Source organism: Manacus candei, unplaced genomic scaffold (assembly GCF_025592945.1).
Source record: "Manacus candei isolate 608988 ecotype Guabito, Panama unplaced genomic scaffold, ASM2559294v1 h1tg000050l, whole genome shotgun sequence".
Classification (NCBI taxonomy): domain Eukaryota; kingdom Metazoa; phylum Chordata; class Aves; order Passeriformes; family Pipridae; genus Manacus; species Manacus candei.
Genome location: NW_026138098.1, coordinates 14210742 through 14231299, shown reverse-complemented (window position 1 = coordinate 14231299; position 20558 = coordinate 14210742). Strand labels below are relative to the sequence as shown.

At 55.5% G+C, this 20558-nt stretch overlaps 1 protein-coding gene across 1 annotated transcript; it reads right to left on the bottom strand.

Annotated features, from left to right (window-relative positions):
• Positions 1-10964: 10964 nt before the first annotated feature.
• Positions 10965-18620, bottom strand: LOC127476753 (solute carrier family 2, facilitated glucose transporter member 9-like). Its single transcript, XM_051800034.1, has 12 exons — positions 18469-18620; positions 17367-17465; positions 16743-16903; positions 16536-16660; positions 16146-16291; positions 15933-16065; positions 15389-15576; positions 15152-15262; positions 13898-13999; positions 13292-13367; positions 11676-11803; positions 10965-11444 (listed from the first exon to the last, which is right to left on the bottom strand). The coding sequence occupies exons 1-12, from the start codon at positions 18604-18606 to the stop codon at positions 11208-11210; spliced, it is 1644 nt and encodes a 547-aa protein (XP_051655994.1). The 5' UTR covers positions 18607-18620; the 3' UTR covers positions 10965-11207.
• Positions 18621-20558: the final 1938 nt, after the last annotated feature.

Here is a 20558-nt window from a genome sequence, read left to right as displayed (position 1 = left end):
CCTGCCTAGGACTCGCTGGCATGAGAAACCAGGAGGACCCGACGCAGGTAGAGCAGAGTGCGATGCCACAGTCGGTGGCCTGAAACATCCCTCCTTCATCTGTTGCTCTCACCTCCTGCTTGATCCATGAGCCCTGGGGTGCAGAAATCTGTGGGGATTACACTCCTCCTGCCTCCCTGTGACACAAGTTTACCCCCAGGTCCCAGACCCCCAGTGCACGTGGGCCCTGTGTCACTCAGTCCCATCACAGCATACTCTCCGTGTGTTTCAGCAGTAAGCCTTGTTTGTTTTCCCAGCTGGACTGGATAACCTGCCCAGCATGCAGCCAGACTATGGGAGCTGAGCTTTAGGGACAGTTATATCAGCTGCCAGCCCAGTCCCTGCCTGCAGCAACTGCTGAAGTGGGACCCTCAGCACAGCTGAGAACCTGGATACTCATGTACCCATCGAGCATCTGCCCCCCATCCTGGGATGACACCAGCCTGATCTGCCAGCCTAGGTGGTCTGAGTGGGAGGGGAGACCTCAGGGGTGCTATAAAAAAACGTCTACCCCCACTCTTGGCCACACACTGAGCTCCCCTCTGTCCGACAGTAAGAGAGAACATTTTTGAAAATGGCAAGAGCACAAGAAGAACAAGGTTGCTAATTCCTGAAGCTCTTGGGAGAGTTTGCACAGTGAGATTCCCTCACTGCCTTGTGCTTGGACAGGACCCATATGTCCCCCAAGGGTGGCACTACCATGGCTAATGTCATTGGTGTGCCCTGGACTGGGATTTCCTTGTCCCAGCAGGAGTCCAGCTGTGCCCAGCTGTTAGGGGGAAACTGGGAACAAAGCTGACCATGGCCCCATGGCTTGGAGGGCTCCCACCCCTTGGCTGCCCTGCAGGAGCTCCCTGATTGCCCAGTCTCCTGATTTGGCTTTATTTTCCAGGAGGACCACGCTCTACAGAGTGATCCCAGCAGCAGAGCAGGGTTCTAAAGCTGAGAGGAAGACCTTGGGCTGAAAACTGCATCTCCACAGATCTTTGCACAAACTTCTCTCTTAAGATTGTCTCTTAGACAGGGCTGGGGCTGGGTTTTTGGCAAATCTATGTATTGTTGTGACTGGAGTTAAATGCCAGTGGTCTTGCCTTGATTTCGGATTGATGCTGCTGTGCGACAGAGCTTTGCTGACAGTCTGCCTTTGCTCTTGGATAGGGAAGGGGGAGAAGGTAGCAAACCATATCTGAGTGAGGCACAAGGACTTTCCCAGGGATACTATGCATATTGGTGTATAGTATTGCCAAGGGCTCAGGTGTGCAGGCTGCCAACCCCTGGCCAGACTCTGAGAACCTCTCCTGGCACTGCCTGGCCATCCCACAGATGCAATGGGTGTGTCACAGTCCTACCAGGCTCCTGTTGCTGTTTGTAGGCTGAGGGGTGTGCTGAAGTCCAGACTGATACTTGTGCTTTCCAACTGGCTACACACATTTCTGCTCCTGTTTCTCAGCCAAGGAGTGTTAACTTTGCAAGGCTGTTCTGAGAGCTCCCATCCACCCCAGCAACGCCTTCTCAACAAGTTTGTCAAGTCTTTCACATGACCCCATTGCAGGTCATTTGGCAACATCATGGCATTGATTTCTTCTCTTTTTTAGGATCCTTCTTAGGGCTAATCTGGGTTTGGGCAGCAGCAGCTTGTGGCCAGCGCTCAAGCGTCACCCTGGAGCACTGGCCACTGGCAGGTCTGGGCGCAGCATCCAAAGCTTAGTCCAGCTGGGAAGACAAGTCCTCTGATTGAACCTGGAACTCAGTGCATTCCCAGCTGGCTCTCAGCAAAGGTGATTTGTTTGAAATAATTTCTGTGGCCTCTGCACTTATTTTGGCTGCTCACTTCAGGAGAGCAGGTTAAATCTATGCTGGTAGACAGCACCAGAGGCTGAGCTTCATCCAGGAGAAGCTGCTGGAAGACTTTGCTCAGCTCTCACTTTGAACAGTGAAATTATATTTGAGATACAAAAACTGATGAGTAACAGATAGGTGAGTCTGGCTTCAGATTAGCAGCTTTTACTACAGAGCTGGGATGCTCCCACTGAAAATGATTGCCATTTGGGATCAGTTTTGCTCCAGAAATATTTCAAGCTTGTCAAACCTCTTTTGAAGGCCTGGGCAGGTGGAAGGAGCATGGAGAGCTGTAAATAAGTGGGAGCTTTAAAAAAACTCCCTGAAATGACCAATAAATCCCCCAGGACATGACAGGAATCATTTATGGATCCCTCCTGAAGAAACCAGCTCTCCACTGAAAAGAAAAAGTACTTTCAAAAGCATGTTCAAAGCAGCAGACTGTGGTGCCCAGACAGGGAGCAGCTCATATCCGAGCCTCCTTCATCACCCAGGGACAGTGACATCCCCTGGCAGCTCCCTGTGCCACTCACTCCCCATATCTTGCTGTGTCCTGCCTGAAATTATTGAGATGTGTGCCACAAAGCCAAATAAATGAAGATCTTGAGCCTACAGACTGCTTGGCATGAGGTAAATAACAAACTGGATCCAGCTGGAACCCGCAGCAGGAGATGACTGCTCTGTGCTGTCCTGTGGGGTGCAGTGTGTGGGGCTGCTTACCCCTGGCAGCACCCCTGTCACGTCTGGCAAGGACTGGGGGCTGCCCAGGCTTTTCCTGCATATAGAGAAGATGGAAAAAACCCACCAGTGTGGCCTCTTGGCACATCTGCAAGGTGACAGCAGGGACACATTTGTCCATGCAGAGGGTCCCTGGTGGCAGTGCCACTGCTCCTCTCTCAGCAGCTGGACTGAAGGTATGGTTGGGTGTATCAACAGCTCCCTAAGACATCCTGCAAGTTTGACCACATCTGTGAGTGCTCTTCAGGTCTCTGGGGAGAGGATGGGAACCAAGTAGTTTCTTGCACATCTCCTCCTGCACTCCAGTGAAAACACCCAAGGGGGGCCGGAATGTGGGTAGACAGAGGTGGAGAGGGAGACTGGACTTCCTTCTTTCCCAGAGTGCTGGGAGAGGGCAAGGGATGTGCAGGCAGCTCTGTGGGTGTGGGGACACGTGGGTGCACTGGGTGAGTGGCAGTGGGGAGGTGCAGGGTCAGTCGGGTGAAGTGCCTGCATGCACAATCTGGACATCCCCCGTGGCAGGAGGCTCACAGTTCCTTTCCCCCTGCCCTTGCTGGCAGCTCTGGCCATGTCCTTGCCACCAAGGGCACAGCCATCGGTGGGTACAGGCAGCCATAACTCCTGGAGGGGGGCTGGCACCGTGTACTCCCCTTTGCCGCGCCCCCCCCACCCCAGATGCTTTCTCCTGTTCCTGTCCCAAAGCATGTCACTGCTTCCCACGAGCATCCCACGGACCCCTCATGCACTGCTCAGTCCCCCGAATGGCCACCCCCTCTCTGTCCTCACCAGACCCAGTGGTCAGTATTGGTGTCCCCGTTCCACAGCAGCTGAGCCTCTTTCCAGGGTGACTCTGTCCCGGCCCCTCTCTGCCACGCAGCGCTCCCCCCCCCCCGCCCCGCCACTTTGCACACTGCAGCAGATGGTGGAGGTGACATTTGTCTCAGAGTGACGCATTTGATGGTGGCTGTGTCCCCCCTCCTCCCTTCGCCCTGGATGGAGGAACCTTGAGCCCACCTGGCAGAGGCAGGACGGGCAGGCACAAGCTGGGGTGTCCCCCCCACCCCCCCACCTCCACCGCACACCCCACAGACATCTGCACTTCTTGTCCATCTGTGTCCCCACCAAACACCCCTCCCAAGGGTCTGGGGCAGCTGGGGGGCATCGTCCCTGAGGGTGAGCGCCCATCACCACAGGGTGTTTGTGGGGGGGATTAGGTGGGGGCCGGGCACCAGGGACTCCTGTTCATTCTCCGTTTTCTGCCTTAATTAGAACCCGGAGAGACCAGGCGAAATCGCATTAGCGTGGGGCCCCGGTGCGCTGAGCCATCCATCTTTTTTTATTACAGCGTAATGGGGCTGCTCGCGAGGCGCCGTGCGATTTGTCACAGGCCTCGTTCCCTGATAACGGGCATTTGTCATCACTTTCTTCCCGTGTTAATGTCATCATCGGCGAGCTGACAGGCAGACCCGTTGAGGGAGCACTGGCGACAGACCACATCCGTCAACCTAATATTTCCATGGCTGTGGGGATCAGCCGGGCTGCGAACACACATTAAAGTGCTTATGAGGGGAGGGGGGGGGGAGAAAAGTGGTTGTCATTAATTAAAATGTTAGTGTGAGCATGTGCGCGGGTGGCACTGCGTGGGGACGGGGGGGGGCTGTGGCGCGGGAGGACGCGGGGCGGTGCGGGTGCAACGCGGTGGCCTTTTAACAGAGCGCGCATCAGCTTCTGAAACCCATTTAAAAGATATTTGGGACTGGGGAATCAGTGGTGAGCATGGTGGAAAGGTCATTGTTAATAAGGGAGAGCGCACGGGAGCACACGGGGAGGGCGCAAGCATGGCCGGTGGAGGATGGAGGAAATTATCACCCCCCTGGAGCGGAGGAGTGTTGGTCCCATGGGGTGTAGTTGAGCCACTTCTGTGGTGAAGTGAGTGGCCTCAGCCCTGCGTGGCAGCAGGATGGGTGAGAGAAGGTGACCCTACAGCGGGGCTGCTCCATGGCTGGCCAAGGGCAGGAGTGGGGTGTGGGTTGGGATGTGGGGCTGCACACCCCACAAACAGGGCTTTGGGACAGTGCTCTGCAGCTGCAGGCTGGACTCGAGGCAGGAGAAGTCTGGAGGGTTAAACCTGCGACCTTCCCCATAAGCAACTAGCAAGGAGACCTGCCCCAGGCCCTGAGGCCGGTTCAGTGGCAAGAGGGCTCAGGTTCTCACCCCAGAATGTGTGGTTGTTGCCATGGAAACGGGTGATGGTGAGGGGAGGAGTGTTGGTCAGCAGAGGGTGTGTGGCACCTTGGGTTTTCATGGCAGTGGGAGTCCGTTTTCTGTGCTTTTCTGGAGTTCCTGTGGTCCTACAGAACAGGCAGGTTTGTTGGGCTACCTTTTTTTGTTTGTTTGTTTTTTTAATTAGCTTTACAGGGTGTTTGGGAGAGTTTAGGGGTGAGTGTCTCAACTAGATCTACCCACTGCCCCCTCAGCTCCCACAATGTACTGGTACAACCCCAACTTGCACAGCAAAATATGACTCCAGGAGCTCTGGGACCAAATGGGGACAATGATGCTTCTTCCTCTGTTCAAAAGCCAATCCTCAGGACCTCTGGGAGAAGCCACTGATGTTCCCAACCTGTGGCTGGACATGGTGCCCAAAGATCAATTGTAGGGTGCAGATGGGGGGCTCAAGGTTTGAAAATGTGGCTGCGCACAGAGCCTTCAGCCCCACGTCCCCCATCTCAGGGATGGGCAGGGGCAGGCTGTGAAGAAGGACATGTATCAGATGGTCCAGGAAAGCTCACAGAGCTTTCTTTCATTGCATTTCTTATTTTTGTTTTCTGTCCTTCCTTCTTCCAGTCACAGGCTCTGTGCATGGGTGAGTCAGGTTTGGGGTGAGGTGAAGGGCTTTTTTTCTAGAGACCTGGGTCCTTTATGTGCGTGCCCATGAACACACACACACACACACACACACACACACACACACACACACACACACTCTCCCCAAGTAATTTCTGTTAGTGCAGCCCAATGTTTTGCTCTCCAGCAAGCACTGAGGGTGGGTAGATCTGGGAGAGGGGTAGTTATATCCAGGTTCTGATGGGGAAACTGAAGCATGGAGCAGGGACTTGCAGTCCTCATCCATGCTGTGGTTACAGGTCATCCCATCACCGACAGCATCCAACAAGCCTGCAGATATCAGGGAAAAGGTGCTTGGGAGATTTTCTCAGGACTACCCAGCAGTGGCCAGGCTCCCAGCCCTGTGACGTCCTTGGATGGGTCCCCAACCCCCCCGGCACCAAACCCTGCCACCAAACCTCTGTCCACTCCAGCTCCCCACCATAAATCACTGCCCTCCATTGGCCAAGGACCTTTTAAAAAGGATTTATTAGGGGGGATTTAAGCACAGGCAGCGATACGGTTTCATAAATCGAAAGGCAATAGTGCTCATCGTTGCCAGTTCATTCGGGGGGTGGCATCCCTGCTCCCCCCATTCCCACGGCCCTGCTAACAGCCTCCTCCCCGGCACCGCTGCCTCCACCGCTCCCCTTCGCCTCCCCGTCTGTGGAGACCGCGAGTGTGGAAAATCCCCAGACAGGGAGTGTAAATGCTTGTTCTTTGTAAATGAAGAACATAATTAACATTAAATTAAGGTAATACAAATGAAGACAACACAGAGCCTGACAGGATGAGTGTTTGGGGAGGCAGTAGAGAGAAGTGATTCATATTTTTAATTTACTGTACAAATAGACTAGCAGGGCTGGGGGGAAAAGGGCCATCCAAGTGGAGTGGGGATTTTTTTTTTTTTCCCACTGTTGTTTTGCTGTGCTTTAAGCACACAATGACTATTAAAGTCAACTGCCCATATAATAGGACATCTCCTACATGACTGCTCTCCAAAAGGCAGCTTGCTGTAGCAATAAATTCTAGGAGTGCCATCTGCTGGTGTGCACCCTTTGCCGGGCACCCTTACCTCAGCCACCCACACCCAGACCAGCCCTGGCACCCCTCAACCTCTGCAGAGACCTGCTCCAGCAGAACCCTGGCCACGGACCTGCAGGCACTCATACAGAGGGGGTTTTTTTTGGTAGAGTAATGAACACTTCCTTCCCACCCCAAATATGCCCTCAAATTGTTCAAATTGTCCATCTTTTTTTTTTTTTTTAAGAGGTTGAGGGGTGGGGTTGATACCGAGGAAATATTTTAGGCTTTTAAAAGAAACTAATCTCTGTTCTCCACTCCTCCGAGGTGCTGGGTTTCAGATGAGTGCCTCTTATCCAGAACAAAATTAAAAAAAATCACTCATTTTAGATTTTTACCTGCAAAGAGACTGTTGACCACAGCCTGTGTGAACTGCAGGCTGGGCTGGAGCTGACTCTGCACTTTAGGAGATAAGAGTTGTGGTCTCAGCCCAGTGAGGCCACTGGAGGATGATTTTCAGCCAGGAGGGAAACAGGTTTACCATAGAACAAACGTGTCCATGAGACTGGGACACCTGGAGCAGGCACATATACACTACTGTTATGTCCTTGTTCCCTTCTCTGGGGATTCCTGCCACCACTGGGCAAAGCAAAAACAAAAGAAGGTGCCAAGAGGACCCATCCTGTCTGAAATCACCCTTCCCAGGCAGAGGATTCCCTGTGACAGTGCTGAAAGACTCATCCACTATGCCAAAGCTGGAGGGTGTTTCACTGTCTGGGGGGTTCCTAATTTTGGGAGTGCAACTTTTTCTCTCCAGGTGACTTGTGTCCTGGCAGTTATTATCATGAGCAGTGTACATGGGTCCAGGGCAGCCACATTCGCTGTGTCCTATTCCTTTGTCACCTTTTCCTCTCCCCTATTAAGTTCACATCCCAGGGTACCTGAGAGCAGCTTCAAGCTGTTGTCTGAAGCTTTGCCAACCCCAAAAGGCAGCCAGGGCCTCTTTAATTCCTGCCCCTGGGCACTGGGGAGGGCAGACAGGCAGGACAAACCCTGTATCCAAAGGGAAGTAGTTTTCCCCTGCTTTTGCCCCTTTCATGATTCTATCGAAGCTGTGTTTGCACACAAGGCTGTGACAGGTGGGATGTGGAGCCACCAAGTATGGACACTGGGAGATCAGTGGGAGGTCCCATCCTGCAGTCTCAGGCCCTCCATGAGCACTGATGTCAAGCTTTGGCAGGAGCTTGGCTGCCCATCAGCCTGGGCTTCTCCCCATGATGAGCTGTGTCAGATGTGCCATGTCCTTCCTACTGCAGCCTCACAGCCAGTCCCACTACTCTGGAGAAGAAACTGGAGAGGCCTGGTGATGGACCCCCACACCATGCTGGCTCCTCTGCCAGCTCTACCCTGCTTTGAATGGCCCTGAGCAGCTGAGGTCTGCAGATGTGTCTGTAAATCACAGAATCACAGAATGGTTTGGGTTGGAAGGGACCTTAAAGATCATCTTATTCCAACCTCCTCTGCCATGGGCAGGGATACCTTCCACTGGACCAGGTTACTCAGTGCTCCATCCAACTTGGCTTGGAACACTTCCAGGGGTGGGGCATCGACAGGTTCTCCTGGCAACCTGTTTCTGTGCCTCCCAACCCTCACAGTAAAGAATTTCTTCCTAATATCTAATCTAAACCTACCCTCTGTCAGTTTAAAGCCATTCTCCCTTGTGCTGTCACTACATGCCCTTGTAACAAGTCCCTCCAGAGCTCTCTTTCAATCTCTTTATCTACTGGAAGGTGCTCTAAGGTCTCCCAAGAGCCTTCTCTTCTCCAGGCTAAACCTCAGTTATCTCAGCCTGTCTTCCCAGGAGAGGTGTTCCAACCCTCTGAGCATATTCGTGGCCTCCTCTGGGCTTGCTCAGGGCCACTTGCTGCCCCATTTAGCCCCAGTGATGGCACAGGGACACCAAGATGTGTCCAGCAAGCCTTTATCAGCTTCCCAGCTGGGATGTGACCATTCACCATGAGCCAGGCACCCTCTAGGAGAGCTTACATGAAGGATCTGGAGATATCCACCGATGGGCCATAACCATTTCCTTGAGAAGCCCCTTTCAAAGCATCTGGAGAGTTTGAGCCAGGGCCTTCTTTCCCATTCCAGTTTGTCTCGGGTGAGCCCCAGCTCTCCATGTTGGAGGTATGTGAATACCTCAATGCTTAAACTCACCCACCCTCTAGCACTGGGCACATCAGGAGAAGGCACTTACACATTTGGAGAAAGCCACCTTCCTCTTCATTTCTGCAAACCTTAAGAGGATCAGGAGCATTTCCAGGCATCCAATTAATTTCTCAGGCTCTTCTTTACACCTCCAGTCTTTCGAGGTCTGCTTGGACACTGCTAGAGAATACAGCCTTACCCTCACCAAGTAGAACCAGTGCTTTTGGAGGCCTGAATCCAGAGAGCTGCTTTGGACATGGGGAAGCAGCTTCGGACGTGGAGAAGCATCTCAAAGCTCATCCAGCCATATCTTTCATGAGATACCTGCAGCAGAGAGGCTGGGAATGCCTCCCTGGGCAAGGCAAAGAGAGGGTAAGACCAAATACAGTTTTTGCAGTAGTACCAGAGCAGTGGCGAGGGGCAGCTTGGACTGACAGCCCCAAAACAGAGATTCTGCCCCAATAGCTTCAACAAAATAGATTATGAGTTGCTAGGGTTCCATGAGCACAGGGTTTCCTCACCCCCAGGTCCTGATGGAAAGAGGATGGACGTGTCCTTTGGCACAATATCCTCAAAAGGGTCCCCAGGAGCAAATGCATCCAAAGGGCACCACAGAATTTGGCCAGTGACCTCCAGTCCTTGGGAAGAGGGGACTGTTGGTGGTGTCTGAAGCTCTGGCAAAAATGGGCCTTGACCCCACATTTTGCAGGTCTGCCCCTTCTCACCAGCCAGAACAGAGCAGTCCTTGGCTATAAGGCAACACCCCAGCTCCTTGGCTGTTCCAGGACCCCAGAATGGGGGGGCTGGTCCCAGGGGGGCCATTGCCTCCTACACGGAGGGCAGGGGTCATCTTCCAAGCTGCCCCACATGCTGGGTGGGAGAGATAGATAAATACCAGAATAAATAAATACAAGTGGCAAAGAGGCCTGAAATGATGCTGTCGTTTGCTGGGAATGAGAGACACAAGTGTAATTTAGGTTTTGATATTATCAAAGTCTCGCTGCTCTAAAACAGCAGGGCACTCAGTGCCTCATTAATAAAGGATAAACTTGGAGTCTATTTACAATGCACTTTTTGGGGTTATTTACACTCCATTATACATATGTAATGCTGCACATATTTACCGCTCTGTTCTGCTGCCGAGAGCAGCGGAGTCGGGAGGGAGGCAGAGTGGGAAGTGGTTGATGCTGTGGAGCCATGACCCCTGCCTTTGACTGATGTCCTTTAAATGGCTCAAGATGCAGGAGAGTCCCAAGCTAGTGGTGTAGGACGGAGGTGATGGGACCAGGCACTGGGGACCCAGTATGGCCCAGTCCCCATGGGTCCAGCACCCACCCACCCCCAGAGGCGCCCTGAGGCTTTGCCAAGGGATGCAGGAAGGGTGGGCTCCTCACCAAGTGACCATAAGCACCAAACACACAAGCTGTGGGCCAATCACGGGGTGGGAAACTGGGGGAAAAGAGGGCTAAATTATTTGCAACAAAATAAATGATGTTTGCATTAGCACAAGAAGGGTTTGGCCACACAGCCCTCCCCACTGCCTGGGGTTTACCTCTTACCAGAACAAAATATTGTAGCTCTCCTGCAAACCATAGCTCCTGGAGGGTCTGCTGGCCTGGGAGCTCCCAACCCCATGGTGTTAGTGAGAGCTGCTGTGGGGGTCCTCGGTCACACAACTGCCATGCTCACAGCAGTCCTGGGACACAGGGCAGCCCCTCCCTCTGCAACACAGGCCTCAGGATTCAAGGCAGAGACGTGAGAGACGTCATGCTTGGAGAGCACCTTGAGGTCACAGCAATTAATGGGGTGCAGAAAAGGAATGTGGGTGTATAATGGATCCTTTTGTCCTCAAGGGCAAACCATGCAGGGGTCCCATGGGAGCACTCTTTGGGGTCAGCACACGAGGCCAGGCACCAAGGGGCTTCCAGCAGGCTGTGGAGGGGTACAGTGGCTTCTGCAATAGCCTCTGGCTTTGCATGACCAACACAGGTAAGATGCAAGAGCCTAGGAAACATCCTGATCACCCTCCCTTTGACCTTTCCAGCCTCCCTGGGGAGGAGGATAAATCCCTCAACCCATTCTGCTCTTCCCTGGCACTGGGAAAGCACCCACCCATTCCAGCACACTACAGCTTGCTGCTATTCCAGGCTGAACTTGCCAAACGATGGCTCTGGTGGCAATGGTCTTTATTAAACAGCTCATGTGGGTAGCTCTTGGCAAGGCTCCATACCCAGGAGTGATGAGAGTCACAGGAGGTGCCCTCGTCTCTGTGGGGGCCTCTCTTCCAGCATGGGGGTCATGCACAGCGGTCAGTGCCACCCTGGTGCATCATCCTGGCTACAGGCTGCAGCACAGTGACATGTTGACATGTCCTGGGAGACCCAGAGCTGACCAGATCAGAGCAAATTGGCCCCCACTTTATTCTCCAGCCCCGAGTCTCCTCCACCATCCCAATCCCCTCCAGCCCAGCCAGATCAGGGCAGGCTGGAGCCTGAGCCCTCCAGGGAGCTGTTCTCCAAGGTCCCATAGCCATCGAGCCTCATCATTCTGAGATGGGCTGGGATGGAGAGGACGGAGCGGCGGGTGGCAAAGATGTGACTGATCTCCATGAAGGTTTTGTTCTTGGTCTCAGGGATGATGAAGTAGACGTACAGGGCCACCAGCAGGCAGACACCACAGAAAACCAGGTAGCAAAAGGCACCGGCTGACATCTGGGGACAATAAGAGCAGGATGGGGCAGAGAGTCAGGCACCCCCAGACTGGGCATGGCACAAGACAGCGTCCCCTCTCATCACCCCTTCCTAGGCTGGCTCCAGCCAGCACTGAGCTGAGCCTGGAGCATGAGTATCTCTCAGGCTAAGCCTGACTTGGCACCCCATTGTGGGAGAGCAGCAGGGCTGTGTCCATCCCCTCCTTCCTCCATGGCCCCTCTGGACTGATACCTGCAAGAAGGGGAAGATGAAGCCAATGGTGAAGTTGCAGAGCCAGTTGAGGGACCCCCCCACAATGTAGGCAGCTGGACGGTGCGACTGCGTGAAGAGCTCGGCTGTCATCAGGAAGGGGACACCAGCTGCAGAGGGAAGGGACAGATCAAGGATATGGGGGACAGGTGCCTCGAGCACCCCTGGGGTCAACAGGTCCTGTCCATCTCAGTCCTGTGGCCAAAGGGCTGGAGCCCAGCAAGACTCACAGTTTAAACTGCTGGTGCTGGGACAGCTGGAGGAGATGGGGAGTGTTGTGGACCAGTGTCCTGCCTTTGGCCTCCCTTTGGGATGTGTCTCAGTGGTAGGTGACGATCCCCCTGACATACCACACTTGCACATTGCTGGGTGCTGAGGCCAGTTTCACAAGTTGTGTGACTGAAAGTTTCAGGCTGAGTCAAAATAAGGGTGGAATATTTCACCTGGATCCTCATTTTCCAATAATTTTTCTAAATGCTGACACATTAAATCTCCTAGACATCACAGGCATGGAGAAAAATCTTCCTGGTAACCTCCATAATGCCCTTTCCAGTCTCCCTTGATCAAAACAGTTCAGAAAATTTCCTTCTATCAATTAGCTTCTATCCCACTGTGGTTGATTTAGGCAGGAAAGAAGCAACTACATTTCTGAGCATCAGAATTTCACAAAGGACACAGAAATGTTATTTTCCAACTGCTTTTCCCATGTGTGTGGAAATGATTTTCCAAGCCAACTTGTTACTGGACTAAAAACTGGACATGGGTTGTGACTACTTCTCCTGGAAGGGCTCAGCCTCTCCTGCTATGTGTCACTGAGCCAGCAGCCATGGGTCCCAGGACTGTCCCTGTGCTGGAGGGCAGAATCCAAGGTCCAGAAGACATCCCAAGACACATGGGAATCTGGCAAGGGACTGTATTTGATATGTATTTGACGTGACTAGAGCCCCATTGCCTGGCACAGGGCTGCCTGGGACCTCTTTATAAAGGATGCTCCAAGGGAAAAGATAAACCAAAAAACAAGTGCTAAGAAGTAAGGGAGGAGTGGAGCCCCTGATGGACTCTTACTCACAGTTCGCCCAGAACACAGATATATATATTTTTTTGTTTGTTTTAAAACTCCTATTCATCATTGTTTGTGAACAATGAGCCATTAAAATCCTAATTAAAGATGTAATTACAGTGAATGAAGTCTAGGTTGAGGATGAATTACAGATCTGTTGGCAGCTCTGCTAATACATCAACTGGGTAAACCAGTCCAGGTTTCACTCCTGGCTGTTTGAGCCTGCACTTGGTTAGGGACAGGGTGATGCCCATCAGCAACACTGTGATGGGAGGTCTGAGGAAGGCTGCCAGGGCTTTCATTCTGCTTGGCCCTGGAGCAGGGACAAGGAGGAGGAGGTAGAGTGTGCCCTGGGGATGTATGGGGCTGGAGGGGTTTGTGGGGGGTTTCACCTGTGGGGTGCAGCACGGTAAACCAGGGCCTGGCCACAGGGACGGGGCCAAGGCTCAGGTTCTGTCCCCTGCCTGCAAATCCTGGTGGTCCCCTGGGACACCCATTCCCACTCCATCGCCCCCCATTCCCCCAGTCCCAGCCCCACCTGGTCCCATGCAGAAGCCAGCGATGATGCCGACCACGCAGGCGACGCTGACGTAGTGCATCCAGGGCAGGGCAGCCTGTGAGGGGACACTGGGCTGAAGCTGCTTGGCTCGGTGGTGGCCCTTGGAGACAGTGGCCACGCAGGACACATCAGTGAGATGCAGGCAAGCAATGGGTGGTTTGGGGCAAAGCTAGTGAGGTTCAGCCTTGGCTGAGATCTGCAGCTCGTGATGTTGATGTCCCCAGAGTCATGGGAACATCCCCTGGGAGCAGACAGCAGAAGGAGGACCCTGCAAACATCTCCACCTCCCCCAGCATTTCACAGCTGCCTGTCTGGTAACAACAATTTCTGCAGAAAAGCTACCGGAAGCAGCAGGACTTTTCTCATTTGAATTTGTGTTTTCTTCTTTTGTTCTTTGCACTAAAATTTCCTTCTCTTTAACTTTGAAGGGAACATGTTACTTGGAAGAGCCAGTGCACCTCTCATTTCCATGCATGCTCCCTCCCCCGATGTGACACCCAGCCTTACATCACCCAGCCCCCATTAATGCCCCAGCCGAGCCCAGGGAGTGGCAGTGGCCCTGGGGGTGGCAGTGGCCAGACCAACCTGCAGCAGCAGGGAGACAGTGATGCCAGCCGAGCAGATGCCCATGGCACAGAAGCCAGTGATGATGAGAGGCCGCCGGCCCACCTTCTCGATGGTGAAGCACTGCCAGGGGAGAGCAGAGGGGTGGTGGGGAGCTCCAAGGTGGACGGGAGCACCCCTGAACCCCAGATCCAGCTGAAGGTGGGAGGATGCTCCTGGGCAGCCCCAGCTCAGAGCTCCAGGGCTGAGGCTGGGGCATGTAAAGTAAAGTGCAAGGGGTGAGCACACATGGGGCAGGAGAGGGGTCCCACAGAGTCCCATTAAGCTGCAGGGTCGGGGCTGACTGGGGTGACCCTATGGCTGCATTCCCACCAGTGCCAGGTGGAGGTGCTGGGCTGGGTACGGGGTGTTTGTGGGGCAGTGGGCAGAGGCAGGGTGCGGGCAGGCAGCACAGCGGCTGGAGCAGGCAGGGTATTGACAGCAGAACAAATGCCTGTAATTTTATAACCAATCTTGGCGTGTCCATCGGGGGCCATTTGAGGGGCTGCTCCTGAGCAATCTGGCTCTATGCTGGGTGGCTGCCGGGGGGCTGGGGCAGCCCCACAGCCAGGGGAGGTGAGAAGGGGCCACCCTTCAGAGAGGCAGGGGGCCCGCTCTGCAGTGGGTTGAGCTATGGGGAGAGGGGAGAGCCCCCCATTCATTCCTGGTTTTCTGGGAAAAGCCACTGCCATCCATCTCTCTAATTGTCAGGGCGTGGATTTAGTGCTAGGTGGCTTGGGATGGCCCTGGGTGACACTTGCAGATGGGACAAGGGACATAAATCTGCCCGGCCCAGTGCTAACTCTCCAGCTAAATGAGGGCTGGCTGGGGGGGCAGAGCTGCTAGTCTGGGACCAGACCAGTGCTTGGCTGGGGGGGCAGACTGGGGTATGTGGCTCTGCTAACAGAGTGACAATGAAAGTGGGAGCCAGAAGGAACCTCTAGCTCTCTCCATCATCTTCAACCTGCTCCTTGCCTGGCATCTCTCCCCAATTTCCCTGCTACCCCAAAATTCTCCCACCCCTTCTAGACGTGACCCCCAAATTGAGTCTGTCTCATCCCATCTTCCATCCCCATTTCCCTGCCAAACTCTCTGTCCCACCAGAAAAGGGACATCCATGCTGTGGCACAGATGACATTTGGGGATCCATTCAGCCCCCCTGTTTGATGGTGCTGGGAGCTGGCAACAAGGCTTAGGCATGGAGGGGCTGTGTCCATCTGTCCATCCATCACTCACCCCAATCAGCCCAGCGATGATTTCAATGGCACCAGTGCCCACGGTGGTGTAGGGGATCTGGGACACAGGGATCCCGACGTTCTCGAAGATGACATTGGTGTAAAACCAAATCTGCCGAGGAGGGGACATAGCATGAGCAGGGGTTGAAGCCATAGGGCACTTGATGAAATGAGCTGCCAGGTCTCAGCTCAGCCTCTGCAGAGCCAGGTCCTGGAGCAAGGACCCTGCAGAGCTTACGGCATCAATCCCTGAGAGCTGCATGCCGGCATTCACCACCACCACCGAGAGGGTCTGCCAGTGGACGGAGCGGTCCCGCAGCAGCTGCCACACAGAGACCATCTCCATGGAGGAGAGTGACCGCTGCTCCTCCTTCATCTCCTTGATCACATCCTGTACATCAGGGGTCCCCAGGAACTGGTGAAGTGCTGTGGGGAGAGTAGGGATCACGGACACATGTCTCCCCATCCCAGGGTAGATGCTCATTGGTATGGCACAGGGCAGGGGCTTGGCTCTGCTCTGACTCAGCCTCCCCAGGAGACCTCCCTGACCCATGGGGCTCAGCATCCATAGGGACTTGGGAAAAGCCTCATCCACAGTGATGGGCACTATGGAAATGCTGTGGCACAACTGCATGGGATGGAAGCACTGAACCATAAGGATTGTGGTGGGCTGTGAGGTCTGGGTGTGGAAGGGTGCCACGAGGATGCACCTTGGTCTTGGGAGACCTTGGAGAAGCGCCCGGCATCTCCTGGAGCCAGTCTCCCCCAAGATATCCCCTCACCCTTGGTGGCTCCACAGACATCGTTTCTCTCTATCAGCAGGTATCGTGGGCTCTCGGGGAAGCAGTGCAGCAGCAGGAGCTGGAGGGAGGCAGGAACAACCACCACTGACAGCAAAAGGGGCCAGAATCTGTCCTGAGAGGAGTTGAAATAGGACAAGTCATGGGAAGGGCAGAGCAGGGTCCAGCACATGTGGGCTGGCATATTGTGCTCACCTCACCCAGCAGCTCTGGGAGGCTCAGGACCTGTGCAGCAAAAACCCCCAGGCAGATGAAGATACTGGGCATGAGGCCCAGGAAACCCCGCAGGTTCTTGGGGGCGATTTCTCCCAGGTAGAGGGGCACCACGCTGAGACAGATACCTGGCAGGGACAGGAACAACTGGGATGGGAGAGGCAGTGGGGAGAAAGGTGCCTGGCTAGAGACTCTGTGCATCTCCCCCCACGCCCAGCGTCAGTCACAGTAGGGCCCCCACGGCCAGGGAGGTGTCCTGTCCGCACCAGAGACCCATCCACAGAGCCTGGGGGGAATATGAAGTTTTCTCCAGCCCCCTGTGAAGGGGCTGCAAGGGGACTGAGCTGTGAGGAAGGGTTTGTGCACTTGTACCTGAGTGGAGCCCTGTGATGGAGCGACCGATGATCACCATCTCAGGGGAGCCCAGCTCCCGGCTGAAGCCCATGAAGCCGCCGGCCAGGAGGACGAGGAGAGCACTGCGGCTCAGAGCGCCATTCCTAGCAGGCACAAGCAGAAGGGCAGCTCTTCCAGTCCCACCCCATCCCTCAATCACTCTGTCCCATCGTATGACACCCTTACCTGCCATATCGCTCCACCAGCATCCCAACCAGCAGGGAGCCCACCAGCCCTCCCAGGGCAAAGATGGAGACAGTCAGGGAGTAGAGGAGGGTCAAGGGGCCAGGGGTCAGCTCATGTCCGTACCGCTGGGACCACGTGGCATTGTAGAAAGCCTTTATGTGCTGCAGGGCAGAGACACACATGGGCACCGAATGTACTGGGAGAAAAGGGAAGACAAGCTCTATAGGAACGATGCCATGACTTTAACAGCATTGCAGGAGATGCTAGGCAAGACATGACAGAGGGTGACTATGATGTGCTGGTTGGGTTGCTCAGCCTGTGTCAGCATCAGAGAGGCTTAATGGCAGTTTAAAGATGCCAGACAGAGCTTGAGCTAGAGCAAGGAGGTTGTGGCCAGCTTTCCCCAGCCTCTGCCTTCCCAGGGCGACCAGTTTGGAGTACATGAACACAGCCTCCCATGTCCCTCCCATGCCATTCCTCTCCCTGGGCTGCTTTCCATGGGTGACTGCCCAAGGAAAATGTCAGCATTTTGATGTGGGGATGCTGGGTAGCAATCCCTCCACTCTGCTAGGGAGGGATACAGAGCCCTTTCCCCTGCTCCCAGAGAGGCTGCCTGTCCCTTACCACTGCTGGTGAGTTCACCACGGCAAGGTTGTAGCCATAGAGCATGGAGGAGCCAAAAGACACCAGAAGGGTGACCGACAGCAGGGGGAAAGTGAGATGCTGGGAGAGAAGAGGAAGGATGAGCATGGCACTGGTCAGAAGAGCCAGGGGCCAAGATCATGTGTCATGAACTGTATTGGGTCACTGTCCCTTTTCTAGTAGGGATGACCCTGGCCCAGAGCAAAGACCCCAACGTGACAGAGCCCTGAGCTGAGCACCACTTCTGGCTGGTGCCCAGCACCCAGCCCAGACAATCCAGCTTCCCCATGGTTGGTCTTGTGGCTGCAGTGTGAGGCTTTTTTTACCCTGGTGGGGGCCCAGCCTGAGTAACCTGGGCAACCCTGTCCCCAGCTGGGAGTGGGCAGCAGATGGAAAGGGGCAGGAAGGGGAGGGAGAGACACCCATCCCCTTCCCTCGATGGGGCACCCAAATGGTGCTGCTGAGAGTGGCCCAGCACCATTGAAAGGTGCAGGTCCCCAGGGAAGGTCTCAGCCCCCCCTCTCCAAACACCACACGCACCCACCTCCTAAACCCTCGCCCCCACCAACACCTCTGTCTCCTGCCCCGGCTGCTGGAGCTCCTCACTGCAGAGAGTCCACGGCCGCGGGGGAACAGAGCCCGTGCCCTGACCCAGCGCACCCCAGGATCTGGGTGCCCAGGAGCGTTCAGAGCACTTCCAGCTGCAGGAGCACCCCTGGGTGCTGCACCCGGCTATCTCCCCCTGAGCAATGAGCGTCTCCCATCCCCGCAGCGGCAGGACTGGGACGGGGTGGATGCGAAGTGATTCTGCATCCCACGGGAGCAGCCACGCTCGCCAGCACCCAGAGCCCGGCCCTCCTCGCAGCACCCCACGCACGGTAGCCGGATCTGTAGCACCTAGCAGCTCCCGGCTCACGCACAGCAAATCCCCCCTAATCCCATCAGGAATCCCGAGCTGGGAAAAAAGGGAGGGTGGTGTCCGGCCATGGGGGCGTCAGGCCAGGGGCCTGGGGGAACGGGGCACCGTAAGGCAGGAGGGGAACAGGGATGGCGCAGCCCCCCCCGGCCCGCAGGGACAGCTCACCCCAGTGATGTCCCCGCCGGGCCGCGGGGTCCCTTTCCCGACCGTCGGGGAGAGGCTGCAGGCGGAGCGCGGGGAGGGAGGAGAAGGAGAGGGGGAGGAAGGCAACCCCGGTCCGGCCGCCTGGCTGGTCTCTCCCATTTTTAGATGGAGGAAGGAGGAGGTAAGGGAAGGGAAGGCAGGGCAGGGCAGGCAGCCCGGGTGCCCCGGGGCTCATTGGAGGCGCCTGAGCGGCCGGAGGAGGAGTCCGGGGGCCTCCTCCCTCGCCGAGGGCAGGGGCAGCACCTCCGGGCTGCCCAGCCCGCTGAGGGGTCACGGCCAAGCCTGGGGACAGTGGGACGACCGATGTGATGCTCTGCCACCGTCGAGAGCTCCCGCATGCCCCCTCCAAACGGGGGTGGCCTCGGGAACCGTAAGCAGGGCAACATCACTGCACCACCCCCGAGGCTGGGCACGAAGCGGCGGCCCCACATCACCCAAGACCCCGATCACCTCCGGCCCCTCTGCCACCGTGGGGCTGATGTGCCCCAGTCCCTGCCGTTCGGGAGGAGCCTGGTAGACACACGGCCATGGCTCGGGGCAGATGCATTCGCTGGACATGGAAGGGCACAGCCCCCAGCCCCAGAGAGGAGAGACTCGGCTCATAGCAGCTCAGAGGAATCCAATTTTGCTGCGGCCAGGAGCTGCTTCCCCTGCTGCTAATGAAGTGCCTTTAATTAGCAGCCTAATAGCAAGCTCTTAATTTGCCGAACAGACAGTTGAAGGGATGGGGACCCCATTAAGCCACGGCTGGCAACAGCTCCAAGGGCTTAAAAGGGACAGGTCCCGACAGGCTGGCCCCACTCAGGAAGGTCCTGCTGGGCTGGGAAAGCAGAGCAGAGCTGGGAGAGCCTCACAAGCACCCAAGCCCGTGGGCCGTGCCCAGCCCCAAACGGGCTGTCTGGGGTGAGGGAGAGCCCGGGCACGACTCCTCCCACACAGGAGGTCCCAGCTCCTGTCTCCTCCCTCTGTGTGAGCCTTTACCTTTTCCTGAAAGCAGCGGGCCCTCCCCCTCAGCCACCAGCCCTTCCCAGCTTCCCAGTGTTCAGCTTTTCCCGGAGCGGGCACCCATTCAAGAGCTTGTGTCTTGCCCAGATTCAGTTTCTCCAGGTCTTGATTGGGGCATCACCTTTACCTTTGTGCAGTAGTGCTGGGCTGCAGAAACCTCGGTGACAGGGTCACAGTAAGGGAGACCTGTAGGGAGCCACAGTTCTGGGGATTGTCCTGGTTCATTCCCAGAGCAGTAGGAGGAAGATCCATTTATTGGACATGCCCAGGGGTGAGATGACCCAGCAGGAGGAGGACACGCAGCCTATGGGTTCCAGCCATGCCCAAAGCACTTGCAGTGCTGCAGGGCAGCCCTAAACACCCCCAGGATTCACCCCAAGCCCTGTGCTAAGACAAGGCAAAGCAGCAAACGTAGGACAGGATTTTAAGCAAGGCCATGCTGTGTCCTGCAGCCATGATCTCACTCCAGTCATCCAGGTACATGGCTCATCTCTGGGACCAGCACCTGGAGGATTAAATGTGCCCAGTCCAGTGGTCTCTGCCACAGCTAGAGGAGGAAACAGCAGCAGCCATCTCTCCTCCATTCTGGTACTCTCCCAGCAAGTACCACCTAAAAATCCTCCTGGAGCTTCCCAGTTCCTCTCCACTGAAGCCCATACCCATCAACAAGCCCTGTGCTCACCCCTGCAGCAACAGCCCTCCCTCCCACCACACAGCTTGGTGGTGCTGGGGCATCCTGAAGCAGGGAAATCCTCAGGACACAGCTTCAAGACAGGGCATGGCCACTGCCTTGATTTAGGGAGTAAATCTGGGTTACTGCCACCAGTTCCCAGCAGTTGCTGGGATGCTAGGAGCAGAGGTTTAGCAGCAGATGTAGAGGTAAGAAAGACATGCTGGGGCAGGAAGGGGGAGGAGGAAAGCCTGGAGTGACAACTGAGGGTCACCAGGGAGCTGGGTTAATTGGAGACACTCCTGTGACCTGACCCGGTGATGGTGGCACATGACGAGACAAGTGCTGGTGAGAAACACCCGCTGCTCTGTGCCGC

What these genes read in the sequence shown, in the direction of transcription:
- LOC127476753 (XM_051800034.1), bottom strand. Translation starts at nt 18,606, where the DNA reads ATGGGAGAGACCAGCCAGGCGGCCGGACCGGGGTTGCCTTCCTCCCCC. An exon ending in CTGGTGGAGCGATATGGCAG is followed by an intron (nt 16,661 to 16,742) that starts GTAAGGGTGTCA and finishes TGTGCCTGCTAG; the next exon opens with GAATGGCGCTCTGAGCCGCA. An exon ending in TGGCTTCTGCATGGGACCAG is followed by an intron (nt 11,804 to 13,291) that starts GTGGGGCTGGGA and finishes TTCCCTCTGCAG; the next exon opens with CTGGTGTCCCCTTCCTGATG.